The sequence below is a fragment of the Nerophis ophidion genome, linkage group LG21 (assembly GCF_033978795.1).
Source record: "Nerophis ophidion isolate RoL-2023_Sa linkage group LG21, RoL_Noph_v1.0, whole genome shotgun sequence".
NCBI lineage: Eukaryota > Metazoa > Chordata > Actinopteri > Syngnathiformes > Syngnathidae > Nerophis > Nerophis ophidion.
Window position 1 is genome coordinate 6,935,574 of NC_084631.1, and position 12,671 is coordinate 6,948,244.

General features: G+C 41.3%; 1 protein-coding gene across 1 annotated transcript in view; it reads right to left on the reverse strand.

The window, feature by feature from the left end:
* Positions 1-11,827, reverse strand: part of ptpn2a (protein tyrosine phosphatase non-receptor type 2a) — a 36,192-nt gene extending 24,365 nt beyond the window's left edge. The window contains exons 1-4 of the mRNA XM_061881700.1: positions 11,642-11,827; positions 5,622-5,712; positions 3,318-3,418; positions 813-911 (exon numbers count right to left, since the gene is read on the reverse strand). Of these exons, the coding sequence (XP_061737684.1) occupies positions 813-911; positions 3,318-3,418; positions 5,622-5,712; positions 11,642-11,698 (348 nt within the window). The 5' untranslated portion in view covers positions 11,699-11,827. The remainder of the gene's footprint in view (positions 1-812; positions 912-3,317; positions 3,419-5,621; positions 5,713-11,641) is intronic.
* Positions 11,828-12,671: the final 844 nt, after the last annotated feature.

A 12,671-nucleotide genomic window follows, 5' to 3' on the forward strand; every position in this document is an offset into this window, starting at 1 on the left:
CACCAAACACGGCTACAACTCAAACCCGCTATGCCATTGATATTTTTTAAGTATTATTATTTGAAACTGTATTTTGTATGTCACTATAAAGTTATATAAGCCTTGCTTGGTCAATATTCAATGCAAAACTTGTTTGGGTCCCTATTAAAGGGTTAATTTGTTCAACCTCGGCCCACGGCTTTGTTCAGTTTTAAATTTTGGCCCGCTCTGTATTTGAGTTTGACACCACTGTTGTAGAGTAAGCTGCCTTGCTCCTGTTCTACCGTCTTTAATAGCAACAATAATTCAGAAATATGAGCGTCAGCCTACTTACTGTTTGCGTAGATGTCATGATAGCCTGCAGACGGCGCTGCAAGTTGGTCATATTTTTACCGGAGAAATTTACGTGTCTTGTCTACCGCGCTAAAGGTGAAGTGTTTTCATATGTCTTCTCTTCTCTTTGTTTAAGGTGTAGAAGACATATTGTACTGAAATGTGTGACAATACCATTTCTTGCAAAAAATCTAAAACACTGTGCCCTAAAAAGAAAATAGTTCTGATTGGATCCCCTCTGTGATTTATCTCATGCCCCCTCCCACCTGCAACTATGACTGGATAGATTCCTTACTTGTCTCGTTTTTATTCGATGACTAAATCGTCAATAAATGTTGTCGTTATTTTAGTCAGCATGCATTTGTGTTGATTCGTTATCGCACAATTTTAGTCAGGGGAAAAGAGGTCATTGACGATAACTAACACGAACATTTTTAGTCAACAAAATTACCAATTGTGTAGCAGCACATAATGACAGAAGATGACGATGTTGTACTTACAGAACCCTTCTCAATGATCCTGTTCAGCATGATGACAGCTTTGGAACACTGTTCCCAAATCATCAGCCAGAAGTGACCACATGTGTTCCTCAAAGGACCCTGCAAGTAAAAAAAAATATTCTGAAATGCGATTTCATTCTAAAAGCAAAAAAAAAGGAACTATAATTTACATATCCAGTATGTTACTCGCATAGTATCAAGGAAGTACAAACAGGCAAGTACAGCAAAAGAAAAAGTGTTCCTTAAAAAAGGGAAGCAAGCATACATACAGCAGAAAGCGTGACACTTTTAACAGCTAAAACACTCTGTCAAAAAACTTTAGACGCAGACATTCACAGTCTCATGTTAAAAATCTTTTGTTACACAGAAATATCCTGCTGTTATCATGCAATAAATATATACAGTATGTGTGTGTATATATATTCAAGGATTATACCCCTCCCGCCCGAATGCAACTGGGATAGGCTCCAGCAGCCCCGCCCGAGAGGGACAAGCGGTGGGTGGATGGATGGATGGATGAATGAATGGATGGATGCATCCATCCATACATCCATACACACATATACATCCATACATCCATACATACTGTACATACGTGTTGTACCGATACCAATATTTTGATAACGGTACTAAAATTATTTAAATGATAAATGATAAATGGGTTGTACTTGTATAGCGCTTTTCTACCTTCAAGGTACTCAAAGCGCTTTGACACTACTTCCACATTTACCCATTCACACACACATTCACACACTGATGGAGGGAGCTGCCATGCAAGGCGCCAACCAGCACCCATCAGGAGCAAGGGTGAAGTGTCTTGCTCAGGACACAACGGACGTGACGAGGTTGGTACTTGGTGGGATTTGAACCAGGGCCCCTCGGGTTGCGCACGGCCACTCTCCCACTGCGCCACGCCGTCCCTTTAGACTCTTTGATACTTTTATTAAATAAAGGGGACCACAACAAATTGCAATATTGGCTTTATTTTAACAAAAAATCTTGGGTACATTAAACATATGTTTCTTATGGCAAGTTTGTCCCTAAGTAAAATATTCAACATACAAGACAACTTGTATTTTATTAGTAAGTAAACAAACAACGGCTCCTAGTTTAGCTGCTGATGTATGCAGTAACATATTGTGTCATTTATCATTCTATTATTTTGTCAAAATTATTGAGGACAAGTGGTAGAACATTAATTATTAATCTACTTGTTCATTTACTGTTAATATCAGCTTACTTTCTATTTTAACATGTTCTATCTACACTTCTGTTAAATTGGAATAATCATTTATTCTTCTGTTGTTTGGATGCTTTACATTAGTTTTGGATGACGCCACAAATTTGGGTATCATACTGATACCAAGTAGTTACAGGATCATGTCCAGGGACATATTTCCTCAGTTTATAAACATAATGGACATTTTTTTAAAACAAAAGGAGATGTGATGCCAAAAAATGGCGGACTGGTACTTTTCAAAAAATAGTAATAATAATAATGGATTAGATTTATATCGCGCTTTTCTATTGTTATATACTCAAAGCGCTCACAGAGAAGTGAGAACCCATCATTCATTCACACCTGGTGGTGGTAAGCTACACCTGTAGCCACAGCTGCCCTGGGGTAAACTGACGGAAGCGTGGCTGCCAGTTTGCGCCTACGACCACCACCAATCATTCATTCATCATTCATTCACCAGTGTGAGCGGCACCGGGGGCAAAGGGTGAAGTGTCCTGCCCAAGGACACAACGGCAGCGACTTTGATGTCAATAGGTGGGAAGCAAACCTGCAACCCTCAGGTTTCTGGCACGGCCGCTCTACCCACTCAGCCATGCCGCCCCTAGGCGGTATAGGACCGAATTTGATTAATTAGTATGGCGGTAATATACTAATTTACCATACAACCCTAATATATATATATATATATATATATATATATATATATATATATATATATATATATATATATATCGGCCCCCAGACGGATCTTTACTGACCAATGTGGCCCCAAAGTCAAAATAATTATATAGTTTATGTGTGCATGTATTGCGGTGATACAAAGAAACAAAGTTTTATTCTATATTGTGTAAACTACACAGTGTGCACACTGTCATGTTTATACAGAGCAGGGGTCCTCAAAATTTTTGACCCGGGGTCTTCATTGGGTTAAAATGATTTGGCCAGTGGCCTGGCTGTTATATATATATATATATATATATATATATATATAGGCCCCCCAGAAGCATCTTTACTGAACAATGTGGCCCCCAAGTCAAAATAATTGCCCATGCCTGTTCAAAAATATATTAAAAACTGTAAGTCCTTCATAAACTTTTATTTATAATCCACACAAACTTTACCTCGCTTGCGTACGAACATTGAAGAATTGTTAAGAGCTAACTAGTTGGATGTTCTGCAAAAGTCATAGACGTGTATATTCTGCTGATATAGACACATGAAATCATAATTCATAACCATACATCACAGCATGGTACAGTGCTTACCTGAGAAAGAATGTAAGCTCTTTGAACTTCTTTCACCGTGACTAAACTTGCATTGATGTAATCATTCTCGGAGTTTTCAAGCTTGACCCGACTGTGATCATCTAAAATCAGAAAATATCAGTCAAATGTCTTTCTTCAAGAAAGACATTATTTCGTTAAAGACAAATTCCTTCGTTATCGAAAGACAAAATCATTTATTCATTAAAGACAAAATCATTCATTCCTATAAGACACACTCAGTCATTAAACACACATTCATTCATTAATATGAGACATATTCATTCAAGACACATTCATTTATTGATATAAGATGTATTCATTCATATGGGACACTCATTTTAATAAGACACTGCAGTGATCACAATATGTATTCATTAATTCATTAAAGACACATGTATTCATGAATTAAAAACACATTAATTCATATAGGACACATTCATTCATATACAGACAATGTGGCAATCACATTATGTATTCATTCATGATTAAAAACGTATTAATTCATCATTTCGGACACATTCCTTTATTCATATTGGACACATTAATTCATACAAGACATTGTGGTAATCACAATAGGTATTCATTCATTCATTCATTCATTAAAAACACATTCATTCATATTGGACACATTAATTCATATAAGACATGTATTCCTATTGGACGCATTCATTCATCCTTTAAAGACACAAGCATTCATTCATGTAGGACACATTCATTCGTTCAAGATGTATTCATTCATTCAAAAGACACATTAAATCAGTCATTACAGACACATTAATTAATTAATATGAGACATTCATTTATTCATTCAAGACACATTCATGCATTAATATCAGACACATTCATGTTAATAAGACACTGCAGGGATCACAATAGGTATGTATTCATTCATTAAAGACACATATATTCATGAATTAAAGACACAATCATTCATTCATTAGTTTGTTCAAGATATACCGGTACTCATTCGACACATTAATTCATTCATAAAAGACACATTTATTCAGTCATTAAAGACACATTCATGCATCAATACAAAACATGTATTTATTCCTATAGGACATATTCTTTCATATGAGACATTGTGGCAATTGCAATAGGTATTCATTCATGCATTCATTAAAACCCATTCATATAGGACACATTCATTCATATAAGACATTGTGGTGATCACAACAGGTATTCATTCATTAATATAAAACACATTCATTCATATAAGACATTGTCATTCTATAATACAATTATTCATATAGAACACAGTCATTCATTTAAGACATTCATTCATCCATTAAAGACACAATCATTCATTCATATAGGATACTTTCATTCGTTCAATATATATTCATTCATTCATTCATTAAAGGCATTGTGGTGATCACAATAGGTATTCATTCATTAATTTAAAACACATTCATTCATATAAGACATTGTCATTCTGTAATACAATTATTCATATAGAACACATTCATTCATTTAAGACATTCATTCATCCATTAAAGACACAATCATTCATTCATATAGGACACATTCACTCGTTCAAGATATATTCATTCATTCTAAGACACATTCACTCATTCATAAAAGACACATTAATTCAGTCATTAAAGAGACATTCATTCATTAATATGAGGCACATTCATTCATTCAAGACACATTTACGCATTAATGTAAGACATTTATTTATTCTTATAGGACACATTCTTTCATATAAGACATTGCGGCAATCACAATAGGTATTCATTCATGCATTCATTAAAACCCATTGATATAAGACACAGTCATTCATATAAGACATTGTGGCAATCACAATAGGTATTCATTCATGCATTCATTAAAACCCATTGATATAGGACACAGTCATTCATATAAGACATTGTGGTGATCACAATGGGTATTTATTCATTCATTTGAAACACATTCGTGCATTTAGGACACATTCATTTATTCATATATCCATCCATTTTCTACCACTTATTCCCTTTGGGGTCGCGGGGGGAGCAGGTGCCCATCTCAGCTACAATCGGGCGGAAGGCCCTGGACAAGTCGCTACCCCATCGCAGTTTATTCATATAGGAAACATTTATTCATTTATATAAAACACTTTCATGCATTCATTGCAGACACAATCATTGCAGACACATTCATTCATTCATCCATTGGACACATTTATTCATTGTAGACCTATTTATTATTCATAAAAGCACAAATTAATTCATGAAAGACACATGAATGTATTTGTATAATAATAATAATAATAATAATAATGGATCAGATGTACTGTATGTATAAGGTGATGACACTTACATGGACTAACGTCTCTGTAGCGGTTCAACAATCGATTGGCAGGAAGTTTGGCCACTTTGTATGAATATTCATTGGCTTGGTTTCGGATTTCCTGCAGGAAAACACAAAAATGTTAGATTGATTTTCTCAACACAAAGTATTAGTGTCACACATGTGGAAGTTAATCATCTTTGGTCATGAATCATAAAATGTTAACATAATTATAAAATAACGACGTCACATCCGGCTCACATCCCACCATTAAATATGCGTGGTGGTCAAGCTGAGAGATTGATTGATTTAGACTTTGATTAGTATATTTGCACAGTACAGTACATATTCCGTATAACTGACCACTAAACGATAACACCCGAATAAGTTTATCAGCTTGTTTGAGTCGGGGTCCACATTAATCAATTCATGGTACAAATATATACTATCAGCATCACCCCTCCGACTATCAGGTACTATTTAACTCACTAAAACACTAGCAGCACAATAGGCAGATAAGGGATTTCCCAGAATTATCCTAGTAAATGTGTCTAAAAACATCTGAATCGCTCTCACTGCCCTCGCCTTTTTTTTTCCTTTCTAGGCCTTCACTCTAAATTTCCTCATCCACGAAGCTTTCATCCTCGCTCAAATTAATGGGGAAATTGTCGCTTTCTCGGTCCGTATAGCTCTAGCTGCTGGTGGCTATGATTGTAAACAATGTGAGGATGTGAGGAACCCTACAACCCGTGACGTCACGCGCACATCGTCTGCTACTTCCGGGACAGGCAAGGCTTTTTTTATTAGCGACCTAAAGTTGCGAACTTTATCGTCGATGTTCTCTACTAAATCCTTTCAGCAAAAATATGGCAATATTGCGAAATGATCAAGTATGACACATAGAATGGACCTGCTATCCCCGTTTAAATAAGAACATCTCATTTCAGTAGGCCTTTAAACAAGTTGAAAAACTCATTCGGGTGTTACAGTGGTCAATCGTACGGAATATGGGGCTTCACGGTGGCAGAGGGGTTAGTGCGTCTGCCTCACAATACGAAGTTCCTGCAGTCCTGGGTTCAAATCCAGGCTCGGGATCTTTCTGTGTGGAGTTTGCATGTTCTCCCCGTGAATGCGTGGGTTCCCTCCGGGTACTCCGGCTTCCTCCCACTTCCAAAGACATGCACCTGGGGATAGGTTGATTGGCAACACTAAATTGGCCCTAGTGTGTGAATGTTGTCTGTCTATCTGTGTTGGCCCTGCGATGAGGTGGCGACTTGTCCAGGGTGTACCCTGCCTTCCGCCCGATTGTAGCTGAGATAGGCGCCAGCGCCCCCCGCAACCCCGAAAGGGAATAAGCGGTAGAAAATGGATGGATGGATATCCTAGTAAATGTGTCTAAAAACATCTGAATCGCTCTCACTTGCCCTCGCCTTTTTTTTTTTTCCTAGCCCTTCACTCTAAATTTCCTCATCCACGAATCTTTCATCCTCGCTCAAATTAATGGGGAAATTGTCGCTTTCTCGGTCCGAATAGCTCTTGCTGCTGGAGGCTCACATTATAAACAATGTGAGGATGTGAGAAGCCCTACAACCCGTGATGTCACGCGCACATCGTCTGCTACTTCCCGTACAGGCAAGGCTTTTTTATTAGCGACCGAAAGTTGCGAACTTTATCGTGGATGTTCTCTACTAAATCCTTTCAGCAAAAATACGGCAATATCGCGAAATGATCAAGTATGACATGCTATTCGCGTATAAATAAGAAAATCTCATTTCAGTAGGCCTTTGAAATTTACCGTATCTCCTTGAATAGCCGCCAGGCATGTAATATGCGCATGCCTTGAATTACTGCCGGGTCAAACTCGCTCCCCAAATTTATTAGCACATGCTTACTTTTACCGCCGGGTCAAATTCGTGACGTCACGAGTGACGCTTCCCCTGTCGTCTTCATCAAAATGGCATAAGAGTTTTGTTTGCTTCAACTATGTGTAAACCAGGGGTCTTGTTCCACAGCCATACAGATCACACTCATGGTTGTGATATAAAACAACTTTAACACTCTTACTAACCCACACCAAACAAAAATGACAAACACATTTCTGGAGAACATTGTCTCTGTAACACATTATAAACGCAACATAACGATTACCCAGCATGCCATGCATCCAAGACTCTTGGCTACATTATACACCCGCTAGCACCAAACCCTCCACCTTCCTCTCCTTGCGTCGGTTGAGGTGGGCAGGGTTGGGGGCGCGTGTTTAATACAGCCAAGAGTCATGGATGCATTTGAATTCTGGGTACTTCTTATGTTGCGTTTATAATATGTTACAGAGCCAATGTTCTCCAGAAATGTATTTGTTATTCTTGTTTGGTGTGGGTTCACAGAGTGTGGCGCATATTAGTAAGAGTGTTAAACTTGTTTATATCACAACCATCAGTGTAAACGGTATGGCTGTTGACAAAGTATGCATTGCAATCTCGTATGAGAAGCAGCGAAATGCATGCATTCGGCCGGCACGCATGGTGCAGATAGCATGGTGTAGAGCAGTGGTCCCCAACCACCGGTCCGCAGCCACAGCAGAATTTTTCATTATTTATTTTTTTTTTTAATCACACTCAGTTTTTTACTGCATTCCATTGGTAAGCGCAGGGGTGAGAAGAGGTTTTAAATTAATTAGCGCCCGGGCGGCTATTCAGGGAAATCCGGTACTCCACAAGGTGCTGTCATGCCAAATTTCTTCCCCCCTACGCCCCCCCCCCCCCCCCCCCCATTTACTTCCGGGGTCATGATTAATACAGACGTTTTGTTAACGCTATATTATAAATCTTCAGCTCTCACTGGATCGGTTCGCAGCCGAGTGTGAAGCGACCGGAATGAGAATCAGCACCTCCAAGTCCGAGTCCATGGTTCTCGCCCGGAAAAGGGTGGTGTGCCATCTCCGGGTTGGGGAGGAGACCCTGCCCCAAGTGGAGGAGTTCAAGTACCTAGGAGTCTTGTTCACGAGTGAGGGAAGAGTGGATCGTGATATCGACAGGCGGATCGGTGCGGCGTCTTCAGTAATGCGGACGTTGTATCGATCCGTTGTGGTGAAGAAGGAGCTGAGCCGGAAGGCAAAGCTCTCAATTTACCGGTCGATCTACGTTCCCATCCTCACCTATGGTCATGAGCTTTGGGTCATAACCGAAAGGATAAGAACACGGGTACAAGCGGCCGAAATGAGTCTGGGTCTCTCCCTTAGAGATAGGGTGAGAAGCTCTGCCATCCGGGAGGAACTCAAAGTAAAGCCGCTGCTCCTTCACATCGAGAGGAGCCAGATGAGGTGGTTCGGGCATCTGGTCAGGATGCCACCCGAACGCCTCCCTAGGGAGGTGTTTAGGGCACGTCCAGCTGGTAGGAGGCCACGGGGAAGACCCAGGACACGTTGGGAAGACTATGTCTCCCGGCTGGCCTGGGAACGCCTCGGGATCCCCCGGGAAGAGCTAGACAAAGTGGCTGGAGATAGGGAAGTCTGGGCTTCCCTGCTTAGGCTGCTGCCCCCGCGACCCGACCTCGGATAAGCGGAAGATGATGGATGGATGGATGGATATTATAAAAATATAACGCTATATTATAAAAACTACAGACGTTTTGTTAACACTATATTATAAAAATACAGATGTTTTGTTAACGCTATATTATAAAAAAAAATTAAAAAAATTACAAACACAAGCTATGGGATGACATAAGAGGAAACGTGACCCCGGAAGTAAATGCGTCATCCCATGGCTTGTGTTTGTAAATCGTTTTTTAAATTTTTTTATAATATAGCGTTAAAAAAACGTCTGTATTTTTATAATATAGCGTTATATTTTTATAACATAGCGTTAACAAAATGTCTGTATTAATCATGACCCTGGATGTAAATGGGGGGAAGGTTTTTGTAGGGGGGGGAAGAAATTTGGCGTGACAGCCCATCCATCCCCATCCATTTTCTACCGCTTATTCCCTTTCGGGGTCGCGGGGGGGCGCTGGTGCCTATCTCAGCTACAATTGGGCGGAAGGCGGGGTACACCCTGGACAAGTCGCCACCTCATCGCAGGGCCAACACAGATAAACAGACAACATTCACACTCACATTCACACACTAGGGCCAATTTAGTGTTGCCAATCAACCTATCCCCAGGTGCATGTCTTTGGAAGTGGGAGGAAGCCGGAGTACCCGGAGGGAACCCACGCATTCACGGGGAGAACATGCAAACCCCACACAGAAAGATCCCGAGCCTGGATTTGACCTTCGTATTGTGAGGCAGACGCACTAACCCCTCTTCCACCGTGAAGCGCCCATGAGATCACCTACCTAGGTTCCATTCTAGAGGCTAATCTTTCCTGTGATAAAATGGCAACCAAGGTGATCAAAAAGGTCAACCAAAGAACGAGATTCCTCTACAGAATCTCCTATCTGGTCAACAAAAGCACCTTGAGGATTCTAGCGGGAACTCTCATTCAACCCTTCTTTGATTATGCTTGCACCTCCTGGTACCCCAGCACCTCCAAAACCCTCAAATCTAGACTCCAAACATCCCAGAATAAGCTAATCCGGTTACTTTTAGACCTCCACCCCAGATCACACCTCAATCCAACCCACTTCTCCAAAGTGGGCTGGCTCAGGGTGGAGGACAGAGTAAAACAACTTGCACTGAGCCTGGTCTATAAAATCCGCTACACCTCCTTGATACCGAAGTACATGTCAAACTACTTCAATAAAGTAAATGACCGCCCTAACCACAACACCAGGGGGAGCTCCACAAACCACGTTAAACCCAGATTTCGATCTAACAAAGGTCTTAACTCATTCTCCTTCTATGCCACATCAATGTGGAATGCACTCCCAACAGGTATAAAAGTAAGTGCATCTCTATATTCCTTCAAAAGCGCTCTAAAACAACACCTCCAGGCAACGACAATCCTGGACTAATACCCTCCTCCATTCACATCCCATCTCCCCGTATTATAAACAACTCAAATGTACTTCTAATGTATATACTTGTTCTTATGCTATGTGAACTCACTATGTTCTCTGCTGGCTGTACATATCCTACTAAATAAGACCTACACTGTTTCAATGTCCACATTTCTCTGTTGATGCAATTGTTGATGACTGGAGTTCTGATATCAACTAGAGCTCCTCATCCCACCCCCCATATTGTAAATAATGTAAATAATTCAATGTACATACTATGATGATTAACTTGTGTGATGACTGTATTATGTTGATAGTATATATTTGTACCATGAATTGATTAACGTGGACCCCGACTTAAACAAGTTGAAAAACTTATTCGGGTGTTACCATTTAGTGGTCAATTGTACGGAATATGTACTGTACTGTGCAATCTACTAATAAAAGTATCAATCAATCAATCAAACCAAAACATCCCGCCACCGGCATGGCTTAACGCGGCTACTGCGCATGCGCGTCACCACTGTGGCATGCCGGGTAATGGAGTTTTCACTCTAACTAGCTCATAACATCACTATATGTATCTGCCTTCACGCAGCTGTTGCTCATCGGGACTACAAATCTAAAAGTTACGACTAGCTTTGACCAGCTAACACTGGCTATGTAAACAAAACAAAACACAGGCTAATACCGGCTATGGTTAGCTCTAATCAGCTAACATTGGCTAACAGGCGTCCTGTAACACAAACTAAGCAAAAGTTAGTACTGGCTGTGATTAACTCCAACCAGCCAACACGAGCTAAGAAGCGCCATTTGACGGGAAAAACTCAGTAAAAGTTCATGCTAGCTCGAGCCAGCTAACAGAAGCTAGCACGTTTTGGTGCTACGGAAGTGGGAGACGACTAGCTCACTCGGCGACTAAGCTACTTGTCAAATGTGAAGAATTAAAAAAACACCATCGCGTTACTCAACTTTAAACATGTGGCGATGAAAGATGGGGAAGTGTTGAAAAAGAGGCACCATGTAATATAATCTATGTTGCTCGCTAGCGAAGAAGCGTCATCCAACCCCCCCCCCCCAAAAAAAGGTTTCTCCGTGTTCCACTTACGTTGTAAATGTTTTGCCAGCTCCCCGAACAATCAATGTCTTGGAATTGTTGCTCCATTGGAACACTTCGTTACAAAACTGTGTTAGCAAGTTCTTCTGGCAGCCATCAAAAACAATCTGTGAAGCGAGGCTGTCTGCGGAGAGTCGCCCTGATACCCGCGGCGATGCGAACATCGGCAGTGTCGATACCGGGGATAGTATCGGTACTGTGGGAGTCGATACTTTTTTTTTTTAAAGTTGCGTGCTATGCTTTCATGTCACAAATATTCCATCCATCCATTCTACCACATATACCTTTTGGGGTCGCGGGGGGTGCTGGTGCCTATCTCAGCTACAATCGGGCGGAAGGCAGGGTACACCCTGGACAAGTCGCCACCTCATCGCAGGGCCAATACAGGCAGAAAGACAACATTCACACTCACATTCACACCCCAATGATCCATTTTCTACCGCGTATTCCCTTTTGGGGTCGCGGGGGGTGCTGGTGCCTATCTCAGCTACAATCGGGTGGATGGCGGTGTACACCCTGGACAAGTCGCTACCTCATCGCAGTGCCAATACAGATAGACGGACAACATTCACACTCACATTCACACCCCATCGATCCATTTTCTACCGCTTATTCCCTTTTGGGGTCGCGGGGGTGGGGTGTGGGGGGTGGGGGGTCTGGTGCCTATCTCAGCTACAATCAAGCGGAAGGCGGTGTACACCCTGGACAAGTCGCCAGCTCATCGCAGGGCCAATACAGATAGACAGACAACATTCACACTCACATTCACACCCCATCGATCCATTTTCTACCGCTTATTCCCTTTTGGGGTCGCGGGAGGCGCTGGTGCCTATCTCAGCTACAATCGGGCGGAAGGCGGGGTACACCCTGGACAAGCCGCCATCTCATTGCAGGGCCAATACAGATAGACAGACAACATTCACACTCACATTCACACCCCATCGATCCATTTTCTACCGCTTATTCCCTTTTGGGGTTGCAGGGGGTGCTGGTGCCTATCTCAAATACAATCGGGCGGAAG